At 45.2% G+C, this 22,679-nt stretch overlaps 2 protein-coding genes across 7 annotated transcripts; one reads left to right on the forward strand and one right to left on the reverse strand.

Moving 5' to 3' along the window:
* Positions 1 to 584: 584 nt before the first annotated feature.
* On the forward strand, positions 585 to 8,688 carry si:ch211-125o16.4 (neuroblast differentiation-associated protein AHNAK). The gene is made up of 5 exons (XM_035606946.2): positions 585 to 882; positions 3,046 to 3,135; positions 3,335 to 3,455; positions 3,596 to 3,771; positions 4,369 to 8,688. The coding sequence occupies exons 2-5, from the start codon at positions 3,130 to 3,132 to the stop codon at positions 8,257 to 8,259; spliced, it is 4,194 nt and encodes a 1,397-aa protein (XP_035462839.2). The 5' UTR covers positions 585 to 882; positions 3,046 to 3,129; the 3' UTR covers positions 8,260 to 8,688.
* A 1,084-nt stretch (positions 8,689 to 9,772) lies between these two features.
* Positions 9,773 to 21,612, reverse strand: edaradd (EDAR-associated death domain). Of its 6 annotated transcripts, none has more exons than XM_035606955.2 (6): positions 21,344 to 21,612; positions 13,960 to 14,039; positions 13,538 to 13,580; positions 12,236 to 12,309; positions 11,065 to 11,113; positions 9,773 to 10,607 (listed from the first exon to the last, which is right to left on the reverse strand). In XM_035606955.2, the coding sequence occupies exons 1-6, from the start codon at positions 21,399 to 21,401 to the stop codon at positions 10,219 to 10,221; spliced, it is 693 nt and encodes a 230-aa protein (XP_035462848.1). In that variant the 5' UTR covers positions 21,402 to 21,612; the 3' UTR covers positions 9,773 to 10,218. The 6 variants fall into 6 exon arrangements, with proteins under 6 accessions (XP_035462848.1, XP_035462849.1, XP_035462846.1 ...); XM_035606956.2 differs by having other exon boundaries at positions 12,236 to 12,306; positions 21,344 to 21,611; XM_035606953.2 differs by having other exon boundaries at positions 13,960 to 14,042; positions 21,344 to 21,611.
* Between the last annotated feature and the right edge of the window lie 1,067 nt (positions 21,613 to 22,679).

The following is a 22,679-nucleotide window of genomic DNA, read 5'->3' on the forward strand; positions in this document are numbered from 1 at the left end:
ATATATATATATATATATATATATATGTCACTGTGGTATGAAAATCTGGGGTTAGACACACGAGTCCTGATCATCGTGTCTCCTCATTTTATTGCGGCGTTGATTGATTTGCAGTGTGTACACGCCACGGCAACAAAAAGTGAGAGCAATAAAAGCAAAAATTCGATTTCAACCATGTGCTCACATTAATAAAACAAAAAGAACAAAACAGTGAGACGTATAGAGCATCATTTCAGGAATATATATATATATATATATATATATATATATATATATATATATATATATATATATATAAATATATATATATATATATATATATAAAAATGACTTGTATTGAATTGTGAATAGGCGAAACATGCTCAACCCATTGTAATCCACGAGGTGCCAAAATGGCGTGAGGGGTGTGTGCGCGCGCGCGCGCCGCGGCCTGTCGTTTAGAGTGAACGCGAACTGTCTTTGAGCGAGACAGCGTTGCTATGGATTCTCTGCTTCTGTGTGAACCTGGTTAGTCCAGTTCAGAAGGAGTGGTGCGCTGCCCGCTGCCGCGTCTTGCTCTCGTGTGCTTTTCCAGTCAGGTTTCGGCTGCTCTCTGTGTGACACATTTCAAAGTCAAGGTGTGTGTGTGTGTGTCTGTGGGAGTGTGCGTGTGGCTGTGGGAGTGTGTGTGTGTGTGTGTGTGTGTGTGCCTTGCGAGGAGAAATGGGGGTACTCGGAGAGGCGGTGCTGATGCGGCCTAACCTGTTCTCCTGGCTGGCCTTAAGCTCGTAGGCATTTAACAGGCAGGTCCCTCTCCTCCCGCCCGACAGAGCAGCAGAGATCCACTGAGGAGGACACATCTCTCCCCGGGCTTTTCCTCGGGCGTTCGGCAACAGCAACTCGGTGAGTCCATCAGACGTGTAGTCTCGTTGCTCGATATGCGGCATCCGATTCGGGACCCCTGCGTTGTGTGAAACGTACCGAAGCAACGGGTGGAGTTTTCATAACGTCTGAGGGAGAATCGAGTCTAACTCAAGTTCTCTCAGTTCTAGTTCCACATTCTAGTTCTGTAATCTCGACAGTCGCTGAAATTGCACGCCATCTTGTAGCGTTCTCCAAAAGTTTCACTCGCAAGTCGAGGTTTTCTGAAACGTCACGGCCCAACTGCAGCATCCAGGTCTTTCGGAAATGGGCTGCAGTTTCTGGCATCGACAGCGAGCGAGTGACGATTGCAATTAAAACAGTTGAAACTGTCGATACAAACACACGTCGTTTCACATTTTCGTACCCGCGGTTGCTAGTGAGGAAAAACTGACGGGGCCACTTGCTCATTTTCTCGATTGAGAACAACACTGCCATCGGAATCACGCCCTGTTGTTTGAGCCCGTCCTTGGCATCAGTTTTGTCGTTGCCGCCCCGTCTAACAGGCTTCACCTATCAACCGCACCGCTCCAATTATACTTCTTCGGAAATCTCTTGAGACTCTGCTGTGGGTTTTCCCCCCCCCCGGAATCGCTGATAATCTCCGGTTGGCCGACGCAGGCACAGAGCCCAACGCCACATGCACTTTCACTGTCGTTTTGTCATTACTTCCATCTTTTAATTCTCCCTGGAAATCAAGGATGCTCGTGCGGGGAAAATTGACATCGGCTATTCCGGAAAAGCAGTGACACCGGTGACACATGGCGTCACTACTTTTCAGAAAGGCCGATGTCAATTTGACACTCCTCTGTGTTTTGAGCTTTCCCTCTTCATATCCCACCAAAAATCTGTTGTCAACGGGCTGCTAATTACCTTCTTTTTATGTGGCCTCCCATTGTGCACAGTGCAGTTGTTCTGTTTCTTCCGTCTGAGCTGTTTGACACTTATTGCCGCTGATTTGTTCTGGGAGAAACGTGTTCTCATGACTGTTGCAGCAACACTGACGAGGTGTTGACAGCTTGATGTGGGGTTCGTTCGCGTCAGGACCCAGTTTGGATATTGGCGGGGGGAAAAAAGCGTCCTTGATTCCCGTTTTTCTCCAATTTGAATTTTGAATGTTTAAGTTTAAAGGCCTGCTCCACCTGTATCTGTATGCCAGTGAATTGCTGTCGCATTTGCATGTGAAGATGTTGGGGTGGGGTTGAAGGGCGAGGGCCGTGTGTGTGTGTGTGTGTGTGTGTGTGTGTGTCCGTCAGTCAGTCAGTCAGAATGCATCCAATCGGACAGGTTTACACGCTCACATTCCCCTGAACAAACCCTGGCAGAGGCTCCGGATTCCTGAAGTGTGAGGTGATATGTGTGGGCGTCGTTGTTTCTCCGTCAGGTGGGGGTCAGAAAAAAAATCTGGGAGCAGGTGAGCACAGATAGAGAGGAGTGAGTCGACTGTCAGCGAGAGCGACACAACGTTGGTTGGAATGATTCCTAGGAATGATTGTCCTGTTGGACTGCCGTGGTGTCTTCTCACGTTCCGCTGTATGGGTTCATGTTGGGATCCAATGTCAGGGTGTTGCCAATGATTTTAGACGCTGCAGCTTTTTACAGGCACAATATAGGTCACATACATATAGACAAATCAAATCAAATGGTAACATATAAGAACGGTTATAAAAGTCCAAATGTAGGGAAGAGCCAAAGATGCATGGAGACACAAACATATCGCGTGTAGTATTTGTCAGGAGAGAAATACTTTCAGAACAGTTTGAACCATATCAAACCCAGACCATAGACCAAACCATCACATGTCAACACCCACTACTGTCATATGCATTGTGGACATTTTTCAAATTCATTACAGCAACATACTGTGCTTCATTGGAATGAAAACCACGTTGCTGGCTGTGTTCTTGGTGCGGACTTAGCCACGTAAATGAAAGAGGGAACGGCTTTTCACAAACAGCAATAATGTCAAAATATCCGACTTCACTTTCAACTCGCGAAAAACGCATTTCTGAGAGAATGCTCATTTGTTAAAACTCCCCTGACCAAGTTCCCCTTCACCTTCATCTTGCAAGAGGTTTGATGTCATTGACCTTAGTTACACTAACGTAACCTTAAACTAATGTTGCTTTTCCCTTGTGTTTACAGGGAGCTTTGCAGTGGTTTTGAGCTTCCATGGTTTCTTGTACTCTAATGTCAATTCCATGATATGTGGATGCAAACACCCACAAAATGATGGTGAGTATGACAAACTAACGCAAAGAAGCAGCTAAAAAACGTGCCTATATGTGATAGAAACAGTGAAAAGGTAGACAATCTTAACCCATATGGACAATAAATGGATGATTACTTATGGAAGGATGGACAACAACAAATGCGTGACAATGTTTCTGACCTGTTTTTTTTGCGTGCCCATTATTATCCCTTTTGAATGTAGAGCGGGAACATAAAGGGTCCAAGTTTTTCGGAAAGCGTGCTCCTAGATGACTCGGAGAAAGGAGTCATCATCACAGGAATCACAGATGAATCAATCGCGGCAAAGAATGGTCTGCAAGCAGGTGAGAGGCAAACCTGTGAATTTCTTGGTGCAGTTTTATGACAGTCCACACAGCATGTTTGACGGGGGGGGGGGGGGGGGTTGAGGAGGATTCATCAATGTGTTGGAATGGTTTTGGTGAGTTGTTTCTATTTGTTGCAGGGGATGAGATTGTTGCAGCCACTATACACCTAGACCACCTCAGCAAAAAGGAAGTGCTTGACATCCTGAGGGTCTTGGAGCCGTATGATGACAACATGAAGGTCCTGACAAAGAAGGATCTGAGCGCCAGTGCTGGCCTCGGCTCCTTGGGATTAGGTCTCAAAGACAATGCAGAGGTAGACATCACAGCCAAGGCTGAAATTATATGCAATTAGATGGTTCACCCCAAATTTTGTTTTTTTTCTGACCAGGTTTTTGCGACTTAAATTTCACCCCACTGCAATGGTGCATTGGATTGCACTGAGGTGCTCACGGTTAAAAAACAAACAAACACTTTGTTAAAGTTATTAACAGTTTATATATACAGTACTGTATATACAATATAGCTTCATTCAAAACTAGTTCTGCTGAAGTTTGATATCGCTAACAGTGAGCATATGAAACTCTCATGTGAAGGTAGAAAACATGTTTTTTTTGTAATTTGGGTCAAGTGACCACCTCTAATGTGATAAGTCTGTTGTATGGCCTGCAGTCTAGCAATCATCTAGTCAGAATCATCCTCCACTGATATGATGTTAATTTCTTGGCAACTTTGGTTGATAACTTTAATTGTCAGAAAACAAATTAATAGTTACAGCAGCTGTCTGACACAGTGTCAATGCTACCAGAGCTTTAAGCAGTAAACTTCATATAATTGATTAATGACACAAGAGTTGCTTTAAATCAAGTTTTGTGTTGTTAACCTACATTGTTTATCACTTCCTTTCCAACAGATGCTGAATCTAAACAAGAATCTTTCCATTGATGGCCTGGGTGGAAAGCTAAACGCTACACCAGGGTTCGGGGGTGAATTAAATGGTCCCACGCTCAATGGAGACCTTCCCAATCTCGGTCTAAATAAGCCCTCAGCTGATGCTGGTGCCAAGTTCACAATGCCCTACCAAGCACTGACTGGACCAGATGTAAAAGGAGATCTAGATGGCACCCTCAAAGCACCCGATATCAGTGCCTCGTCACCCCAGCTCAACTCTCCCAGCGCTTCGCTTGATGTTAACAAACCACAAATCAAGAAAGGCAACTTAAAATACAAGCCCCCAAAATTCACAATGCCAAACTTCCATCTACCCCAGTTCAATACATCACAAGATGTGTCTGGAGGCGTCAGTGGAAATCTAGAGACACCAGACCTTAACCTGTCAGCCCCAAAGCTTGATCTTAAAAGTCCAGATTTGAAGCTGAATGGTTCTGATGTAAATTTAGAAATCCCAAATGCTGACATTGAGCAACCCTCAGGCAAAATCAAATGGCCCCATCAAAAATGGAAAGGTCCCAACATTAATGGGCCAGATGCAAACTTAAATGCTGACTTGTCTGGACCCGGTGGCAACCTCTCCACACCAAAGCTTCATGGAGAACTAGGTGCACCAGATCTTGACATGAACCTGCCCAGGGCTGAGATCAAAGGCCCTAAACTAGATGCTCAAAGCCCAAATCTTGACATTGATGCCCCATTTGGTAAAATCAACTGGCCTCATTTGAAGTGGAAGAAACCACATCTTCATGGCCCAAAAGCTGATATTGACCTAGATGCAAATCTGAACACACCAGATGTTGATTTATCTGCTCCAAAAGTGGAGGCTGGGATAAATGCCCCAGATGTTGACTTCAATGTGCCAAAGGCAAACCTTGAAGGCCTTGATCTACATGCAAAAACACCAACTTTTGATGCAGAAGCACCATCTGGTAAAATCCACTGGCCTCATAAGAAATGGAAGAAGGCCAAACTTCAAAGAAATGAATTTGATGCCGACCTAAACATACCTGGTTTACATGCCTCAACTCCAAAGATTGACGGTGATATTAGTTTACCAAATGCTGAGCTGAATCTCCCAAACGCTGACCTTAAAGGGCCTGATGTAGACTATCAGGGCCCAGATCTTGACATTGATGCTCCATCAGGGAAAATTAACTGGCCTCATTTGAAGTGGAAAAAACCCAAACATGAGATCTCATTACCAAAAATTGAGGGTGATATTAATGCACCAGATGTTGATTTACCCAAAGCCGATGTCGATTTTAATGTGCCAGATCCTGAATGTGAGGTCCCATCTGGCAAAATCAAGTTCCCAACGCTCAAAAAGCCCAAGTTCCTGCTATCTGGACCAAAGGGGAAAGTCCCAGATGTTGACCTTCACGCTGATGCTGATTTGAAAACACCTGACCTAGATATTAATGGTCCAGATATTGAAGGTCCATCTGGAAAATTCAAATGGTTACATTTGAAGAAACCCAAATTTGGCACACTGAAGGGTCCAAATGCTGACTTTGATGCAGATCTGAAGGCACCAGATCTGGACCTCAAGAGTCCTGGAGTCGATTTGAGTGCACCAGATGTTAATCTTTCCACACCAAACATTGATGGTGGGATTAATGCTCCAGGCCTAAATTTGAGCATGCCTAAAGCTGATGTCAATGGTCCAGATCTTGACCTTGATTCACCTGGTGGAAAGCTGAATTTACCTTCATTTAAACTACCAAAGTTCAAAGGGCCAAAAGTCAAGGGTCCTGAATTTGATGCTGATTTAAAAGCACCAGACATCGATGCAAGCCTTGACTTACCTAGTGTGGATGCACCAAATGTATCGTATAAAGCACCAGGAATTAAAGGGGGCCTTGATGTACCAGATCTCGACATTAATTTACCAAAAGCTGATTTCAAAGGTCCTGGTGTAGACCTTCAAGCTCCAGAGGTTGATGCCTCAGCTGGAAAATTCAAATGGTTAAATTTAAAGAAACCTAAATTTGGCACACTAAAGGGTCCAAATGCTGATTTTGATGCAGATCTGAAGGCACCAGATGTAGACCTCAAAAGGCCTGAAGTGGATTTGAGTGCACCAGGTGTTAATCTTTCCGCACCAAACATTGACGGTGGGATTAATGCTCCAGACTTAAACTTTAGCATGCCCAAGGCTGATGTCAAAGGTCCAGATATGGATTTTAATGGTCCAGATCTTGACCTTGGTTCACCTGTTGGAAAGCTGAATTTACCTTCATTTAAACTACCAAAGTTCAAAGGGCCAAAAGTCAAGGGTCCTGAATTGGATGCTGATTTAAAAGCACCAGACATCGACGCAAGCCTTGACTTACCTAGTGTGGATGCACCAAATGTATCTTATAAAGCACCAGGAATTAAAGGGGGCCTTGATGCACCAGGTCTTGACATTAATTTACCAAATGCTGATTTCAAAGGTCCTGGTGTAGACCTTCAAGCTCCTGAGGTTGATGCCTCAGCGGGAAAATTCAAGCCATCCAAAATCAAATGGCCAAAGTTTGGATTATCGGGGCCAAGGGTGGAAGGACCTGACCTTGATGTTGATGCTGACCTCAAGAGTCCAGATCTTTCGCTGTCTAACGTAGAGGCAAAGCTACCGATCCGAGCTAATCTTGACAGTCCAGATTTGAACCTGCTCAAAGCAGACCTGAAAGCGCCAGATGTAGACCTTGGAACAGCTGATGTTGAAGCTCCTGGAAAAATACAAATGCCTTCATTTAAAATGCCAAAATTTGGAGCAACAAAGACTAAGTTACCTGATGCAGAACTAAAGACTCCTGACGTCTCTGTTCCCAACATTGACCTTCAAATGCCAGGAGCTGATTTCAAAGCACCTAACTTGAATCTCTCTGCCCCCACAATTAAAGGAGATCTGGATGCTGGTCACAAAACTAACTTTGGTTTACCAGGTTTAGATCTTCCAAAAGCAGATCTGCAGATGCCTGATCTCAACACGAAAGCACCCGATCTCAGCTTTTCTTCACAAGAAATTGATGGAAACCTCTCAGCACCAAGAATAGACTCCAAGTTGCCAGAAGCTAGACTGGAAGTACCTGATGCCAGACTGAAAGCTCCAAATGTGGATATCAACCTGCCCAAAGCAGACCTCACAGGACCTGATGCACAGCTTAATGCACCAGCTTTTGATTCTCATTTGGGTGACTTTAAATTGCCTAATTTCAAGTTTCCAAAATTGAATCTTTCGAAGTCAAGTGTTGAAGTTCCCAGTGTTGATCCTTCAGTTAGGGCAGGAATAGAGGCACCCAAGATGAACATAGGCAATACTTCAGCAAATGCCAACATCTCTGCTCCTGCAATAGACGTGCATGCTCCAAATTTAGGAACAAGCCTAAACACTGAAACTGATGAGTCAGGTGATGAGATGGAGGTTCCTCTGTTCAAAACCCACAGACTACCAAGACACAGCATGGATGACTCTGTAGGAATTGACCTCTTTAACTCATCAAGAGCTGACACAGAGGAAAAAGACTATGTCATCAGCAGAGGGATCCGCTTGCCTATTGTAAATGCAAAATCAACAGTAGGAGAAAAGATAAACATTATGGAGAGATTGAAAATGGCAAAGGAAAAACCAGCCTCAACTAATGTCGAAGGGAATGCTGACATTGATCTGAAGCTTCCTGCACCAAGTCTTGATGTCAGTGCCGCTACAGGAGCAGAGGATTCCTCTTTGGTAAGAGGAGGCACCTTTAAAGTAGAAAAGCCAGAGTCCTTGCTGGGACTTGTGGCCCCTGAAATTTTGGCATCAGATGAAAATGACAAAATGTCATTGAGCCTTTCCAATATGCTTGGCCTCAATGTCAAGGATTGAGATGCTGACTGATCATCCTATAGATTAACCTGATACATAAAGCTTCAGTTCAGAAACAGTGTAAATACATACAAATATGTAAGTTAACAGTTTTGTTCACACCTATCAGTTTTCTGCGGATAACCCCTAAGCCAGCTACAGTATCCTTCTTGTGTAAAAATGTTGGGTTGCCAAATGAAGGAACTTGTTTTTATAAAGTATGTGTATATTCCTGTTATTTATATGACCTTTTTTTCTAACCATTGTTGATTTGGTAGTATGTTACCTATTATTATTCAATAACTCCCTCAGTATTGCATGTGATCATGTTGAGCTGTTAAAGTTTCTGAGAATTGCATTTCTCTACCTTAAAATTTTAAAAGATAAGTCAATTGTGAGAGTGAAAGTATAAGTAAAATGTTTTGTTCAATAAATAACCCAATATATTAATCATGCTTGTGATTTCTTTCCTAACATTAAAAAATGAAAACGTAAGTTTTGCTGGTGTATATCCAAAGTAAATAGATATATGAAAATGAATAAGGACATTTACAACCTTTCATGTCTATAATTTCCAATAAATTCGTAAATATCTCTCTCCAAATGGAGATTGGTACTAGTCAGCAGAAAAATAGGAATTCGTTTTTGAATAAAAGCTCAAATTAAACCAAAGCGAGTAACCATTTGTTATTAGAAGCTTAAAATGATTATTTAAATAAAATCCAGAAACCTTTTCAGAAAATGATCATAATCACCATCAAAATAAAGCCATACAACTTCTGACAAATAAATAGATCAAAACAATATTATTAGACTCCTCATTAAAAAGAAGCCTGTTTTGAGTGTGTTCCTTTGAGGTTGATATTGCATCTTAAATTTTCCTTTAAAAATGATAAAGGCTTTTACAGAATTTGACAAAATTTATTTCCCAATGAGAAAACAAGAACAACACAGCAAAGTCATCTCTTCAACTTAAAAAAAACAACAAGCAAACTGAATGACAAATTACGTTGATGGGCAATAACAGTTTGAACTGTAAGTTTGGTTAGCAAATTCTACACGTTTTTTTTGTAGAATATTTACTTTGTTTGTTCCACATACAGTCAGGGCCCTATTTCAACCACGCAGGGGCCACAACAGGGCAGTGGGTCTTGGGCACACAAAGGGGCTGAGGGGCAACATACTGCGAATCGAAGGGTTTGGTGATGAATAAAATCCCTCTTGGCCGGTCAGTCACAACGTGAACACGCAGCAGCTCACATCTACAGCCAGAGGCAGATGGGTCGGACTTTTTGTTTGCACATCATTGGGCTATAACGATTCCGAAAAGGGTGATACAAACCCGTAACCTTGCAATCGTGATAAGGGAAATGCGACATGCCAACACCCGCCCGCTGCCTGCACGTGCAGCCAAGTTGAGCTCTCGTTGGTTTTGCTGTTTTTTTTTCATTTCACAATTAACACTACATCCCCAACATATCTTCCTGTCTAAAGTTAGGGCAGGATGCAGGTTGTTTTTTAGTTTTTTTTTAAAAAATATTACACATTATTTCACCGCCGTCCAGTTATGAGTCAAGTGGCGTGCGGGAACGTTGGTGATTACATTGTTGGCCTGGCACCGAGGAACCTCCCACACGTCCGTGCTCCCCCTCCCTCCTGCGCCCCCGTACACTCTTCGCTCGCCACCAGAAGGCCACGCAGAAAGAAAGATGCCCAGTGGAACAAACACACAAACAGCGGGGGGGGGGGGGAAATTGTAGACTTGCAGGTGGCGCGGAGAGGGAAAACAGAGAGTCTCTGGCGGAGGACAGAGACTCTCTGCGGGCAGTTTTCTCAAGACCACTTGCTCGAGTCACTAGGAAAAAAAGGAAAAACGTGAATCGAAAGCTCACGAAGAAGAAGCACTTCCTCCGTAGAAGCCTGACAGGAGGAAAAACAAAGAAAAAACAGAGACGGTATAAATATACATGGTCAAACTGGTTAATTAGTCTGTTGCCACCGCGACGGCCAGTCCTTCTCTATCCAGCTCTGCAGCAGCCGCAGGACGTCGATGCGCTGGTAGATGCGGCACAGTTCGGTGAGCTCGGTGACCGTCTTCTGGTTGTAGCGCAGCAGGAACTCCTGGGTGGGGCTGTGGGACAGGGAGCCCTGCGTCCGGTGCTCCAGCAGGGTCAGTTCGTCGTAGCTCATCCCCCAGCGGCTCGCAAAGTTCTTCCAGTTCTTGACGGTGCAGTGGCTGGGGTCCAGCTTGAGCCGCAGCGAGTCCAGGAGGTCCTTGTCGTTCATGAGGTCGCTGATCTTGGGCGGGGGCGCGGGGCGGCAGCACGTCTCGCACGGGCTGCTCAGCAGCTGCAGCTCTTTGGGGAAGTCTGGGCTCGGAGATGGACAAGGGAGGTGGGGTTAGCTCTCCCAGTTTGGATAAATGAAATCAATCACATGAAATGATCGCATCAGAACTTACAGCATGTCATGTCTTTTTATGTGTTTACGTTTTTTGATTCACTTATATTTTGCTCTATTTTGCCGTTCTTCCTCGTCCCTGATGCCTTTCGACTCGCTCTGCCGCCGTGAAAAGTGAAGTTCCCCGGCGAGGAATTAATGAAGTCTCATCTTATCTTGATAAATATGAGTTTCATTCATTCATTTCATCAGTCTCTAGCCTACACGTCCATTTTGCATTTTCAAAAATGAGATGCTCCAGCCACGGACGCTGTCGAAATTTGGGGATTTTGGAAAAATAGCCAATCTAAACGATGCAGGAGTCGACCTTCACGCAGACTAGTTCAGCAGGTGACTTTCCTGTCGGCACAAGGATCCGATTTTTACCTGGTGAAGTAGATGTTGGGCAGGTGCACTCGTCGACATCTTCAACTGGCTGCAACACAGAAAAAACACACAAAACTACAATCACGCCCTGAGTATCGCTTCTTTCCTTTTCAGAACCCCAAAGAGAGTCAACATGAAGAAAACGTTAACACTGTCTACACGAGCGCCACAACCCCCCCCCCAGGCGCAGCCTCCTCCCGTGCACCTCTGGCCGCGTGATGCGTTTTCTGGCAGCTGCGAGCGAAACATGTCTCGACAAAAAGCGACGTTGAGTACGACCAGACGGAGAATCGAGTAAAACTCCCCCGCCCACGGGGGGGGGGGGGGGGGGGGGTGTGGTGTGTGTGTGTGTGTGTATTTTTACCCGTGGTGATTAGACAGACTGACACTGACAAAGCCTCCTCTCGTCAACTCCGACTGGGGGCCTTGGGCGTTTGTTTTGGACGGTGATCCTCTCAGGCTGCTCGACGGAGAGTGACGTGAGCGCTCGCTCTCGCACCTCTGTGTTCGCGCTCTGTTATTAGCCACGCTCCTTGCAGTTCGCCGGGATGAAGAAAGCCACATCCTGCACGCTCAACAGCTCAAATTAGAAAGCACTCGCACAGAGTTTGTACCTCTGCCAAGGGTAGAACATAATTGTCCGCATTCGCTAGTTTTTTTCATAATAGAAAAAAAAACAAAAAACGCAGACAAGTTTTAATCTGCGCCTAGATCCAGACAGTCGGCTGTTGGATGCGGGTCATATGTTTTTTTGGGGGGGGGGGAGTGCTGTCCATGGACATTTGTTAAAGGATGGATTGTAGAGCTGCAACAGGCAATCGATTACTAAATGAATCGCCAGCTATTTTGATAATCGATTAACGGGTTCAAGTAGTTTTTATGGAGGGGAGAGAGAAAAAAAAAATCGAAATTCTCTGATTTCCGCTTCTTGAATGTGCATATTTTTCTGGTTTCCTTTGCCAGTGAACTAAACGTGTCTGGTGTGTGGAAAGAGAGAGGTGAGTCAGAGTGAGAACGTGTGGGCAAGGAGTGAAAGTGAAAGGCAACTTGCTTCATCTGTCGCTTTTCGGTGGCGCAAATTCTGCGTAGGTCCGCTCGCGCGCTGATGGATGTGCGACGGGCCGCGCGGGCTCTGCGGAACAAAAAAAAGGCAAATGAACGCTTCACTGACCTGTCTTATTCTGTCTGAGGAGGCGCTCAGGCATCCGGAGGGCATGGAGCTCAGGTGCAGCGTCACAGCGTCTGCTGGAGACACGTTATCGGAATCATTGTAATATGACGGGGGGGGGGACAGCAGGCACACGTCAGGTTTTACATCCAACAGAAGTTCAACGATGCACACGCGTGCATGCGAGGTGACGTCAGAAGAGGACCAGGCCTTCACTTGGCTCACAACGACGTCCTGCGTGGCACGTTTTACGTTTGTTGACATTTATGCGTACAGTATCTTCACGGGGAGTCAAATTCTCGCCGTGGAATATTGGGAGGCTTAACAGCATCTACTCAAAACCAAAGTATTCCAGTCATCTCATCTAACTCGGACCTCGTCCGTTGTCGCACGCCAAGCCTGGCTGCTGCAACCGCGCCTGGCGTCTGTTCTTTTCTGGTCGTCTTTGAAACGTGCGCAGGAGAATGTGTTTTTGCGCTCCGTGCGCAGCGGCTCCACAGTGAACTGGAGTGCGTCCTGCGAGCCGATCAGCTGCAGAGTCCTTTTTGGGAAGCACGCAGACCGTCTCCCTGACGGATTCCTCTCAAGATCGTCATTCAGTCCGGTTCTCTCTTCTCTTCCTCACATCTGGCCTTTGTCCGGGACGGTCACAGACTCGTCCCCGGAGACGCTCCGGCGACGTGTCGGCTCGCGGGCCTGGGGGTTCGTCGCCCCCTCTCTCATTTCTCGTCCAGCCCCCGGAACGTTTCTTTTTTTTTTTTCCCCCCCGACTCCCGATTTGACGGAGTTTTGGCAAAGAGCCAAAGCGGTGAGCAGCGGCTGGTGTTCCGCCAGACGCGGGAGCTTGGCGCGCTGCCCAAAGGGGTTCAGTCGAACTTCATGGGTCCAGACATGCAGTGTGAACCTCGTCTACGCAGACGTGGGGCCTTTTTCTGGCGGCCTGTCCAGCCTCTCACCTCGGGGGACATGAGAGCTAAACGGGACGCGCAGTTTGGATGGAATGCTTCTTTAAATGAGAGATGTTAGTTGTTTTTTTTAAACACGTTTTTCTTGTTGGCATTACAGTGCCGACTGGTAACCACACATCCAATTTTCTATCAATTCAAAATTTTAAAACGTGAAGGCGCCGGAACACATTCCCGCAGCTGGTAGACCGACTCTCGGCCCCCCCCACTGGCCACCCCCACAACGTTCACACGGCGGCTTTCATTTTTCGAGAAGGTACACAATGAACACATGGCGGTATAGAAACAGGTGTGCGTTCACACAGGGTTTTTTTGTTTTTTTTTGTAAAGATGGATTTACCGTGAGGATCTGTCACTTGCACGGGATAATTGGCCTCCAAGGACTGCGGGCGAGAGAGACAAGGGGCAGACATGACAACATCAGAGAGTGAAATGAAGAGAAGACAAACTTTGAGAACGAACAAGCTCTTCCTCTGTTCGCTTTGCTGTCCGCGAGAGCGTCGCGTTCACCGGGGTCTGTAAGTGTGGAGGCAAATGACTGGCTTGTTTGCATAGAGAGCGGGGCCGGCCTGCTACGACTCGTCCCTCCATAAGCCCCCCGGGTCTCTCGCGGTGTGCACCAGTTATGGAACATTTCTAAGCAGATCACTGCGGCGGCGGCGACAAACAATGAGAAGTCAGCACAGAGCAAAAACGAACAGAGGAGACAAGTCAGGACAATGAGACGGACGGAGGCGGACGAAAAAGGAAAGGGTTGCTCACGAATTCGGCCACGAAGCTGGTGGTGTCCGTGTCCTCCACGGGCTCAGAGCCGGTTCTGTCCGCTGCTGCTGCTGCTGCTGCTGCTGCTGCAAAAAAAGGAGAAAAGACGAGAGAGGAAAGAGGCTTTAGTGCCGCGAACGACATGTCGTCAGCTCTACTCATTTCCATCCACTTCCCGCTAATCACTGAGCAGAAAAAGCCACATCCTCCAGCCGACGTGCGTTTCCGGGCGCCGTGACCTACATCAATGTCGGTGTGATACGCCGCAGTCATTCGCGTGGGACAGACCGCAACGGCGGAGGCACGAGGAATTCTTCACCGCGCCGCTCCATGTCACCGCCCTATTTTTTTTATTCAAGCTCACCGATTAAAAAAAAAAAAAAAGTGTGAGGCGCCGCACCTCGCACTTCGTCCCCGGACCTAAAGCTCTTTCGGAAAACAATGAGAATACTGTGCAAGCGCCACCAACACAATCTAACGACCTCAGCACTGAGGAGGAATATATATATATATATATATATATATATGTATATTTTTAAAACATGCACAGTCACGGATGAGCTGGGCGAGCAGGCACAAAGGAAGCTTTTCAGCTCCAGAGAATACCTGGACGGGGCTACGCGGGGCCCTCATCCGTCCACGCCACCGGAAAGAGCAACCGTATCCCCGACCTTTCTTGGGTTACACACCACTTTCATTTGCACGGGAAACTCAGAATTAGGATTAGGAGGTGCTCAGGTGTCAGCGGTGTCATTTCCTACATGCTGCTTTCAAACAATAACACCACAGTTTCTTCTTTAGGCGTCCCTCTCTCTTTTATTTATCTATTAATACGCCACGGGGGTTAAAGGTGAAGCCTGGTTTAATTCACGGCCGACCCCAAATGCTTCCACGTTTCCATCTGTTGCCATGGTAATCAAAAGCCCAAATCAGTATTTGGATGCTTTTGAGTTGTTGTTTTTTTTTGGGGGGGGGGGATTATTATAATTATTAATATAATACACGCATTAACGCAGCAAATCCAAATAGCCCATGAAATAAGAAACATTATCCAACCAAGTGGTGACCCACAACGTCGTCACCTGTTGGTTTTGTGAACTTCTGTTTTGAAGCCTTGAGATTTTCTACCAAGGTACACCTGCATCCAAATCCAGCGTCTGGAGCATACGTGAGCACCCGTCATGACTCAGACACTGAACTATGAACTACTTGTCTCTCTAACACACACACACACACACACACACACACACACACACACACACACACACACACACACACACACACACACACACACACACACACACACACACACACACACACACACACACACACACGTAAACTCCCATGTACAACCTCTGAGGTCAAAATTCTCAGTTGCAAAACCACCTAGGACATACACAAAATAAAACATATATATATATAGATTTAAAAGATCTGTAAAGTATGAGATTATTCAAATGTTCCAGAACAAATCTTGTCAGGAAAATTCCTGGAATGTGACCAAATGAGAGAAGTGAGTCAAACCTCCATATACAGCAGGTCCAATATGCTGATTAGCTCTAATAATCAGTAATATTTTCCAGTGTATGATACTGCATTTCCTGTCGGCCGCTAGCTCGTGACGTCTCTTTCCGCGATTCACTGTGTGTATTCGGGCTGCCCTGTCTGGCGTGTTTGTCATTGGGGGATTTAACGTTTTCACTGGTTGTCTTTTCAGAAGGAGGTTGACAGACGTGCACTCCAGTTGAGAGGAACAGAAAGGTAAATCCCCCGTTACCGCAGCTTCTGGAAACCAGCCCACACAAGACAACCAGGAAAGGTTGACGAGGTGTTCTACTTTGCATTCATGATGTATTCAGTTCCTTTCATTTTTAGGAAGCAAACAGTTAATCCAGCATTCGAGCATGGAATCAATAATTCACGTGGAAAAAGAAATGAACCCAAACTGAACACACTGCGACGGTTCATCCTGTGTACATGTGCTGTTAAGGTGTGGAAACTACAAGAGCCGTGGGCCAGTGGCAGACACCGTCAAGGGACTTCCCATCCCATTAGTAGAGATGTGACGATTTCCGCTTCCAGCGTCGACGATGCCTCCAATACTGCCCGAAAAGGCCGGATCAGATACGATGTCTTCAAAGCAGTTCCGCCCACACGCAAAACAGCACTTTCCAGCGTGGACTAACAAAAATGCTCAGTCTCAGGAGCCTCGGTTCTGTCGTGAGCCCGATCCAAATGCCGAGCGGCGATCGTTCAAAGCGAAGCCGCCCCTCTGACAATAGTGACGTGACGGGATCCACGGGTGGCGGCGACGCGCAGAGAAGCTGAGTTCTGTCAGTTGAACCGACGGCCGGTGAAGATGCAGCCGGAGGTTTTTTCGACACTGATTTGCTGATAATGATTATCGTTGTTGTCGGAGCTCAGTGAACATGTGTATCTTTTTTTCAACCTCAGTGTCTGAAATGTGCAACAGGCTATTCGCACACATACATTTGTACAGTTCACACGTCTGGAAAGTGAGTGAAACACTTTTTGTGATATGTTTCGCTGTTTGTCATTTTCGGACCTTTAAGAGTTTGAAACAACAACCTCTCTGGTTTCTTCAACTTCCAAAGCTTTTGGCCATGTCGCCAAGCCCTACTGATAATCAATATGTTCTCTTTGACACCAACCAACCAATGAACGTCATAATTGATCAATTCTTCCGAAAGAAAAACGCCATCAAATTTCATTGCTGTGCAAATGACACCCAACCGTTTATAGGTGCAGATCCTGATGAACACAAGCTTTTGCAAATCCCCCAACTTATGTTTAACAGCAACATTTTGATAATGATCTCTTTCTACTATATCTGTGAATAGCAACCACATTAGGGTTAAGACAGGGGGAAGTTTGTCCTCACAGTTCCTTGAAAGGCACGCTCGCTGCATTAAGGTTATAAAGGCACTATTGGCAGTGGACGACCGTAAAATGTGCAAAACTGTCCAACGTGAATTTAATTTCCTTCAACACAACGGGCTTGATTGTCCCTTCACTTCCTTCAAAACGGAATCTGTGACTTCAATAAACTGAAGTGTCCTCGTGTTGAACTAAGTCGAAACAGAGATTGCTGATACATAGCAGCACTAACCCATCAGGGTTGCAACAAGTTAATAAGTAGATTATGGATTATATTTTTTGTGTTTTGACAAATCTTTGGGTTATCTACGATGGATTATCTATCTCGAGCAAGTTTCCATTCGCGCTCTACTGCGATGAATGTTAAGTAGCAGCTGCCCTGCAGGGGAGAGAAATCACACCTGAAAAGCAAAAACAAAATGACGCAGTAAATTAAAGATATAAGTCGATTTGCAGTTAACATGCTCAAACACAAAAAAAAACTACCAGTACATATCTTAACAATGCAAACCCTGGGTGGTATTCCCCTTTAAACACGGTGCATTAAGTATTAGGACTCGCAGCCAGTCGCCCAATTATCAAGTGTAAGTCGAACCCTTAGATCAGTCGAGCATTGTTTCTCCCGCTCTGGGAATGCAAGGGGCATGTAGCTGCGTGCTCTGGGTAAAGGTTCAAGAGATGAAATATAAACCACGCCATAATACACTGCTTAGGGCCATAATTCCACGCAGGTGAACCCAGCGTTTTCTCCATTTTGACCACCCATGGAAAGAAGATGAAGCACGGCCTCTCTCTCTCTCTCTCTCTCTCTCTCGGCGGCCTGCCTCTGCGGCCCGTTTGCCTCGTCACGCGTGTTTGTCTCCGCACATGAACGGCAGGTGAAGGGGGATGCCAAAGTCTAGACTGAGGGCAGCCACATGCACACGCCCTTTAACAAACTGACGAAAGGTAGAAAAACACGCCCGCCAACACGTCTAAATCTTCTTTGTTTCGTTCAACCTTTACCCTAACACAAATGTCAATGTGAGGATTTGTGGTTTTTAGCGGCACTTGGGCTTGCGTGACCGCGCCATGCAGGTGCAGTAACTGTGAGCAACGCTTGTTGTCAACAGATGTTGAGGCTTCGTACCTTTGGGCCTGTGCAGAGATCAAAACCACCAAAAAAAAAAAACCTGTGCTCAGCGACCACGTCTGGAAACACATGGTGCACATGAACCACTGGTCGCACTGGTGCACGCCTTCCTCCCCCAACCTGCATTCTGCCACGACCCGGCCCTATACTCGGCCTCTGAACGGCCCTGACCCTGATATGCTGTGCCCCTATGCTCCTCCGCAATTGACATCACACTCTTCAAATATAGGGGTAATTCAAAGACGAGGACAACCATTGATCGTTTTGTCATCAAGAAAAATGCGGCGGTGCCCGTTACGCGTGTCCCCGGCCCTGAAAGGCCCAGGCCAGACCCAACATCATCATCGACAAAGGTAACTGTGTCCCCTCGTCTCTGCAAGATCAGGGGAAGTATTGCAATTCTTTAAATAATGTAAAGAAATAGGTAAGGTAAAGGTAAAGGTGCATTAGTATTAGCAGCAAAATATATAAGTACTGGTTTGGTCCCTCTGACTAATATATTACTATATGGCATTATCAGAAATGATGATTCGATTTGAACATTTATTGACATGAAACCCTGTGAGAGGTTTAGAAGGAAAAAATGATAAATCATAAATGTAATGGATTGGAATGTACTGTAATGCTGCGCATTGTATGAGTAGTATTATCGTTAAATACATCTACAAGGCGACAACATACAAAAGGGCCCAAATCGCTGCCTTTCCCGGATATTGGCTTGTCCAATTTCCGTGGCTCAGATATGACACAATGTCAGAATGAACTAAGTTGTTGTGGTGCACCGAAATGACGTGCAACTGCACCTGAAAGAAAGAGTTGCGTGCACTAGTGCAACCAATGCAAAAAGTTAGTCTGGAGCCCTGGAAACGCTGGGCGGATGAATATACTACTGTTTATCGAGAAATAGATCCAACATGTACGGTAACTACAAGAACAGGTCTTTTTTTTTTTTTTTTTTTTACATTTTTGTTTCTGTTTCAGCAACAATCCTTTCCAGGAAGAGTACCAGCCTGCTGATAATCCCCAGAACACTGGAACAACTTTCCGTCAAAGAAATAGTCCCTATGATATCCGCTGACTGTGTGTACCCTAGTTACTGACAGAAACAGCGATTGTTGTTCAACACTTTGCATGTAATCGGTCCAATCTTTGGGCCACAAAGGGAAATCTCCAAACCTCGGAAATAAAACAGAGTTTTGTTATCGTGCGAACAGACACCTGCGAAGCCAGAAGACGGGTCTCAGTCGACCAACGCGTCTCCTGCGATTAACCTGCCCGCAGTTCAAGGCCCCTAGAGCTGCAGGCACAAGGCGAGTCAAGTTCAACACTTTCCACTGCGCTGGAAGCATCTGCAGCGAAGGTCGCAACATGGGTGTAGAGTCAAAGGGGGTGGTTGGGGAATATTTGTTGGGTTCGTGATGAAGTACAATCTGATCACAACGTGTGGTGACACCTGACCTGGGCCAATATGACTAACTGGCACAGCTGCAAACCCACATTTGCCATCGGTGCGAATACATCAGTGCAGCTCATCTGACTAATGTAGTTCTGACATTGCTCACTTGTGGTACGCAAAAAAAACAATAATGTAGTTCTATAAGATGAGGAAAAAAAACATCACAAATTCATCATCGGTTTACAATTCATGAGCAGATGTTGATGGTCACTTAACCCACTCGACCGTTAATTCCTCTGCTCTCAAAACCAGTCACTTTATTATAATGACAGGTGATACTGTTGCATTCAGCTTTTCAGACGTTGTCCAAATAAAGAGATTCGATACACTTGAAAAATGTACAACTGAATCACCTTTAACTGAAGCGTGCTGCGGCCTCTGTTAACCAAACTAAAAAAACTCCACATCCTGCCTTCAAGCTCATAGACATTCTCAGGACCTGCTATAAATTACAGTGCAGCAATTGTAAAGGGAACTTTACGGTGTATACTCGGATCATATAGGATTGCCGACAAACAGCCATTATCCGACAGTGAGTCGAAAAACACATGTCCACTGTCGTGTGTCGAGCACAGTGATGCGTGTGAAAGTGGTTTACAAAAGGCTGGTTACACCTGAGACAAAAGGAAAAATAAAAGCATCAGAAGGGACGACGCATACGTTTCTAAATCGGTCAATGACGTTATCAAACCATTGTGACAAAGACATGTCACGGAGGCTTGATATTTTAGTTTAACCATGAACTTTATCATAAATAACTATAAACTTAAAAATACAAATACAACCAAGTTACATAGAAATTATAACAAACATTTACTTTTAAACACAAAATGTGAACACAAATGCACATTTAAAAGGCCCGTTAATATCGGTCGGGCTCTTAAAATATCGGTACAGATATTGATATGTCTGTGAAAGTCTAATATAGGCCGCTGTTATCGGCCAACCGATATATCGGTCGGGCTCTAGTTAATACAACGATACGCTACATGACATCATCTTCTGACTTCATAGTAACATCGCGATGATGTCACTATCCTCCCATGTGATCATAAACTATTTATAGGTCGCCTCTGTAGCCCTGTGGGACCCAGACATACCTAAAAAAAAAACGCTTTGTGACTTCTTCATGACGTGACTTGTCATATATTGGGGAATCAATTGCTGATCGATATGAACTTCATATTGTTTCTCGTTGTGATTGGCGGAGACAATCTCGGAAAATATGGTTTTCAGAGCATGTGTTTCTTGACCCTTGACCTTTGAGCGATCAACTTCAAAAGTTAATCCTCTGGTGATACGCCTCCTCCAAGTAATAATTGATGATCCGATCCACGTGTCGTTGACTTATGGAGCATGATCAAAAATGTGGAAGCGTATCCGTGGCGACCGGAAAGCCCCACAACCCAAAATGTCACAGTGGAGGCCGATAATCACAAATCAAACTGATTTTCCCGCAACCTTAAGTGTCATTCTTATCAACTGTGTAGAAATAATTAGTGTGAGTGATTAATTATCAACCCTGAATAAAACCCATTGGTCACATTATAGGGTTCTGAGCCACGTTGTAATTTGCTTAAATATATCAGAGATTAATTTCCAGTCGAATGAAACGTAAAAATGGCACAAAACTGAAGACGGAGACCAAGTGGTAATTCTGTCGCTATTAATATTCATTTTCAACCAGTCTTCTTCGTGGGACACGAAGGTCACACAGTTTACAGGTTGTATAGGTTTACTTCAAAACAAAACAAAAGAAAAAAATCATATCTGAGATTTCAGAATAAGTTTCATCGACCCGCTGATATCGATTCGAAACAAGGCACGGACGATGATGCGATCGCTTCTGGAGGAAGTCGCGCTCATCCCCTCATCGACAACGGGCTCCTCGCACTCACCGAATGGCTCCTTGCACGTCCGCAAACTGCTCATGGTCGCTGCCGTGACGTCTCCCATGCAGAGAAGTGTGTGAGGGGCGCCGTGGCGACCCGTGTGAGCGCCTACAAAAGAGTTGGGAGGGACGAAATCAATCGGGCGGGATGTCCACGGCGCGGCCAGGTGAGGTGAGGGCGCCGACGGCAGCCGAGCGGCGGCTCACTCGAGTCTGACGCGCCTCGGTGGCGAGGAGCGCGTACCTGGCTCGGTGCTGCCTTCACGCGCCCCGCGGAAATGTCAAAACTCTCCATTTCGGGCGGGACGTCGGTTTTGGTGGGCGACACCTTTTTTTTTCTTCTTTTTTTTTGGATTGTGTATAAGATAAGTGGAGAACATGTTTGTTTTACTCCCACTGCGGAGGGAAAGTTGCCCCTTTTTACATGGGCAAAGACGACGGCAAGTATGAAGAGCTTCGGTTTAAAAAAAAAGAAAAAAGAAGAAGCAATTACCACTAAGTAAACTTCCAATATAAACGTCAGGAAATATGAAAAAATGGGAGAAATATAAACAAGCAGAAATAGATAAGTAGGAGGCAATACAGACATGAGAGACATATACAAATATCAATTACATATACAATGTATTGAAATTGGGAAATAAGCGCTATTGGCTACTCACTATGACTTTATTAAAAAGTAGTCCGGCAAAAAAAAAAGTTATTTTCATTGAGCATGTTCTGACGGATCCAAACGGAATGTTAACAAAATGTGAAAGAGCTATTATTTTCTTTAAAAGAAACTGTCAACGTGACATGTTATCACTTAAGCATATCCACAGCATGCTTTTACCTACAGTATTATGAACAAATTCCACTTTGTTTCAGAGTACAATGTACACATGTCCATATACTTTTGGCCATATCCTGTAAGTCCGGCCGACTGGACTTTCATCTGACCCCATCTGCAGTTCAGCTCAAAGCGTGACAACTTCACTTTTCACTGTCACATAAAGTTTCATATCATAATATGATACAAAATAAATACACTGCGACAAAACTGTCCGTCATTACATTTTACAATAAAAACCCTTGATGGACTGCACTCATATAGCTCTTGCCCAAGGACACTCATCATGTGGGCCTGAGGAGCCAGGGATCGAACACCCGGCCTTCCGTCTACCAGCCCTGCCTCCTGAGCCACAGCCGCCCAACAGTCCCTTCCCTACATGATTGGTCATCGGTTGTTAATATTCTTTTATGAAATAATCGGAAATGAAATAATACAGTATTAATTTGAGCCATCAAGCTGCAAATTCTTTCTTTCATAATGCAAATGCTATATCATTATTCATCACAGTGGG

The sequence above is a fragment of the Scophthalmus maximus genome, chromosome 10 (assembly GCF_022379125.1).
Source record: "Scophthalmus maximus strain ysfricsl-2021 chromosome 10, ASM2237912v1, whole genome shotgun sequence".
NCBI lineage: Eukaryota > Metazoa > Chordata > Actinopteri > Pleuronectiformes > Scophthalmidae > Scophthalmus > Scophthalmus maximus.

Coding starts and splice junctions, on each gene's coding strand:
- si:ch211-125o16.4 (XM_035606946.2), top strand. Junction 3,456..3,595: donor AAAGAATGGTCTGCAAGCAG/GTGAGAGGCAAA, acceptor TATTTGTTGCAG/GGGATGAGATTGTTGCAGCC. Junction 3,772..4,368: donor GTCTCAAAGACAATGCAGAG/GTAGACATCACA, acceptor CCTTTCCAACAG/ATGCTGAATCTAAACAAGAA.
- edaradd (XM_035606951.2), bottom strand. CDS start 21,401: ATGGGAGACGTCACGGCAGCGACCATGAGCAGTTTGCGGACGTGCAAG. Junction 14,046..21,343: donor GACGTGCAAGGAGCCATTCG/GTGAGTGCGAGG, acceptor CTTTTTTTGCAG/CAGCAGCAGCAGCAGCAGCA. Junction 10,608..11,064: donor CCCAACATCTACTTCACCAG/GTAAAAATCGGA, acceptor CTCCGAGCCCAG/ACTTCCCCAAAGAGCTGCAG.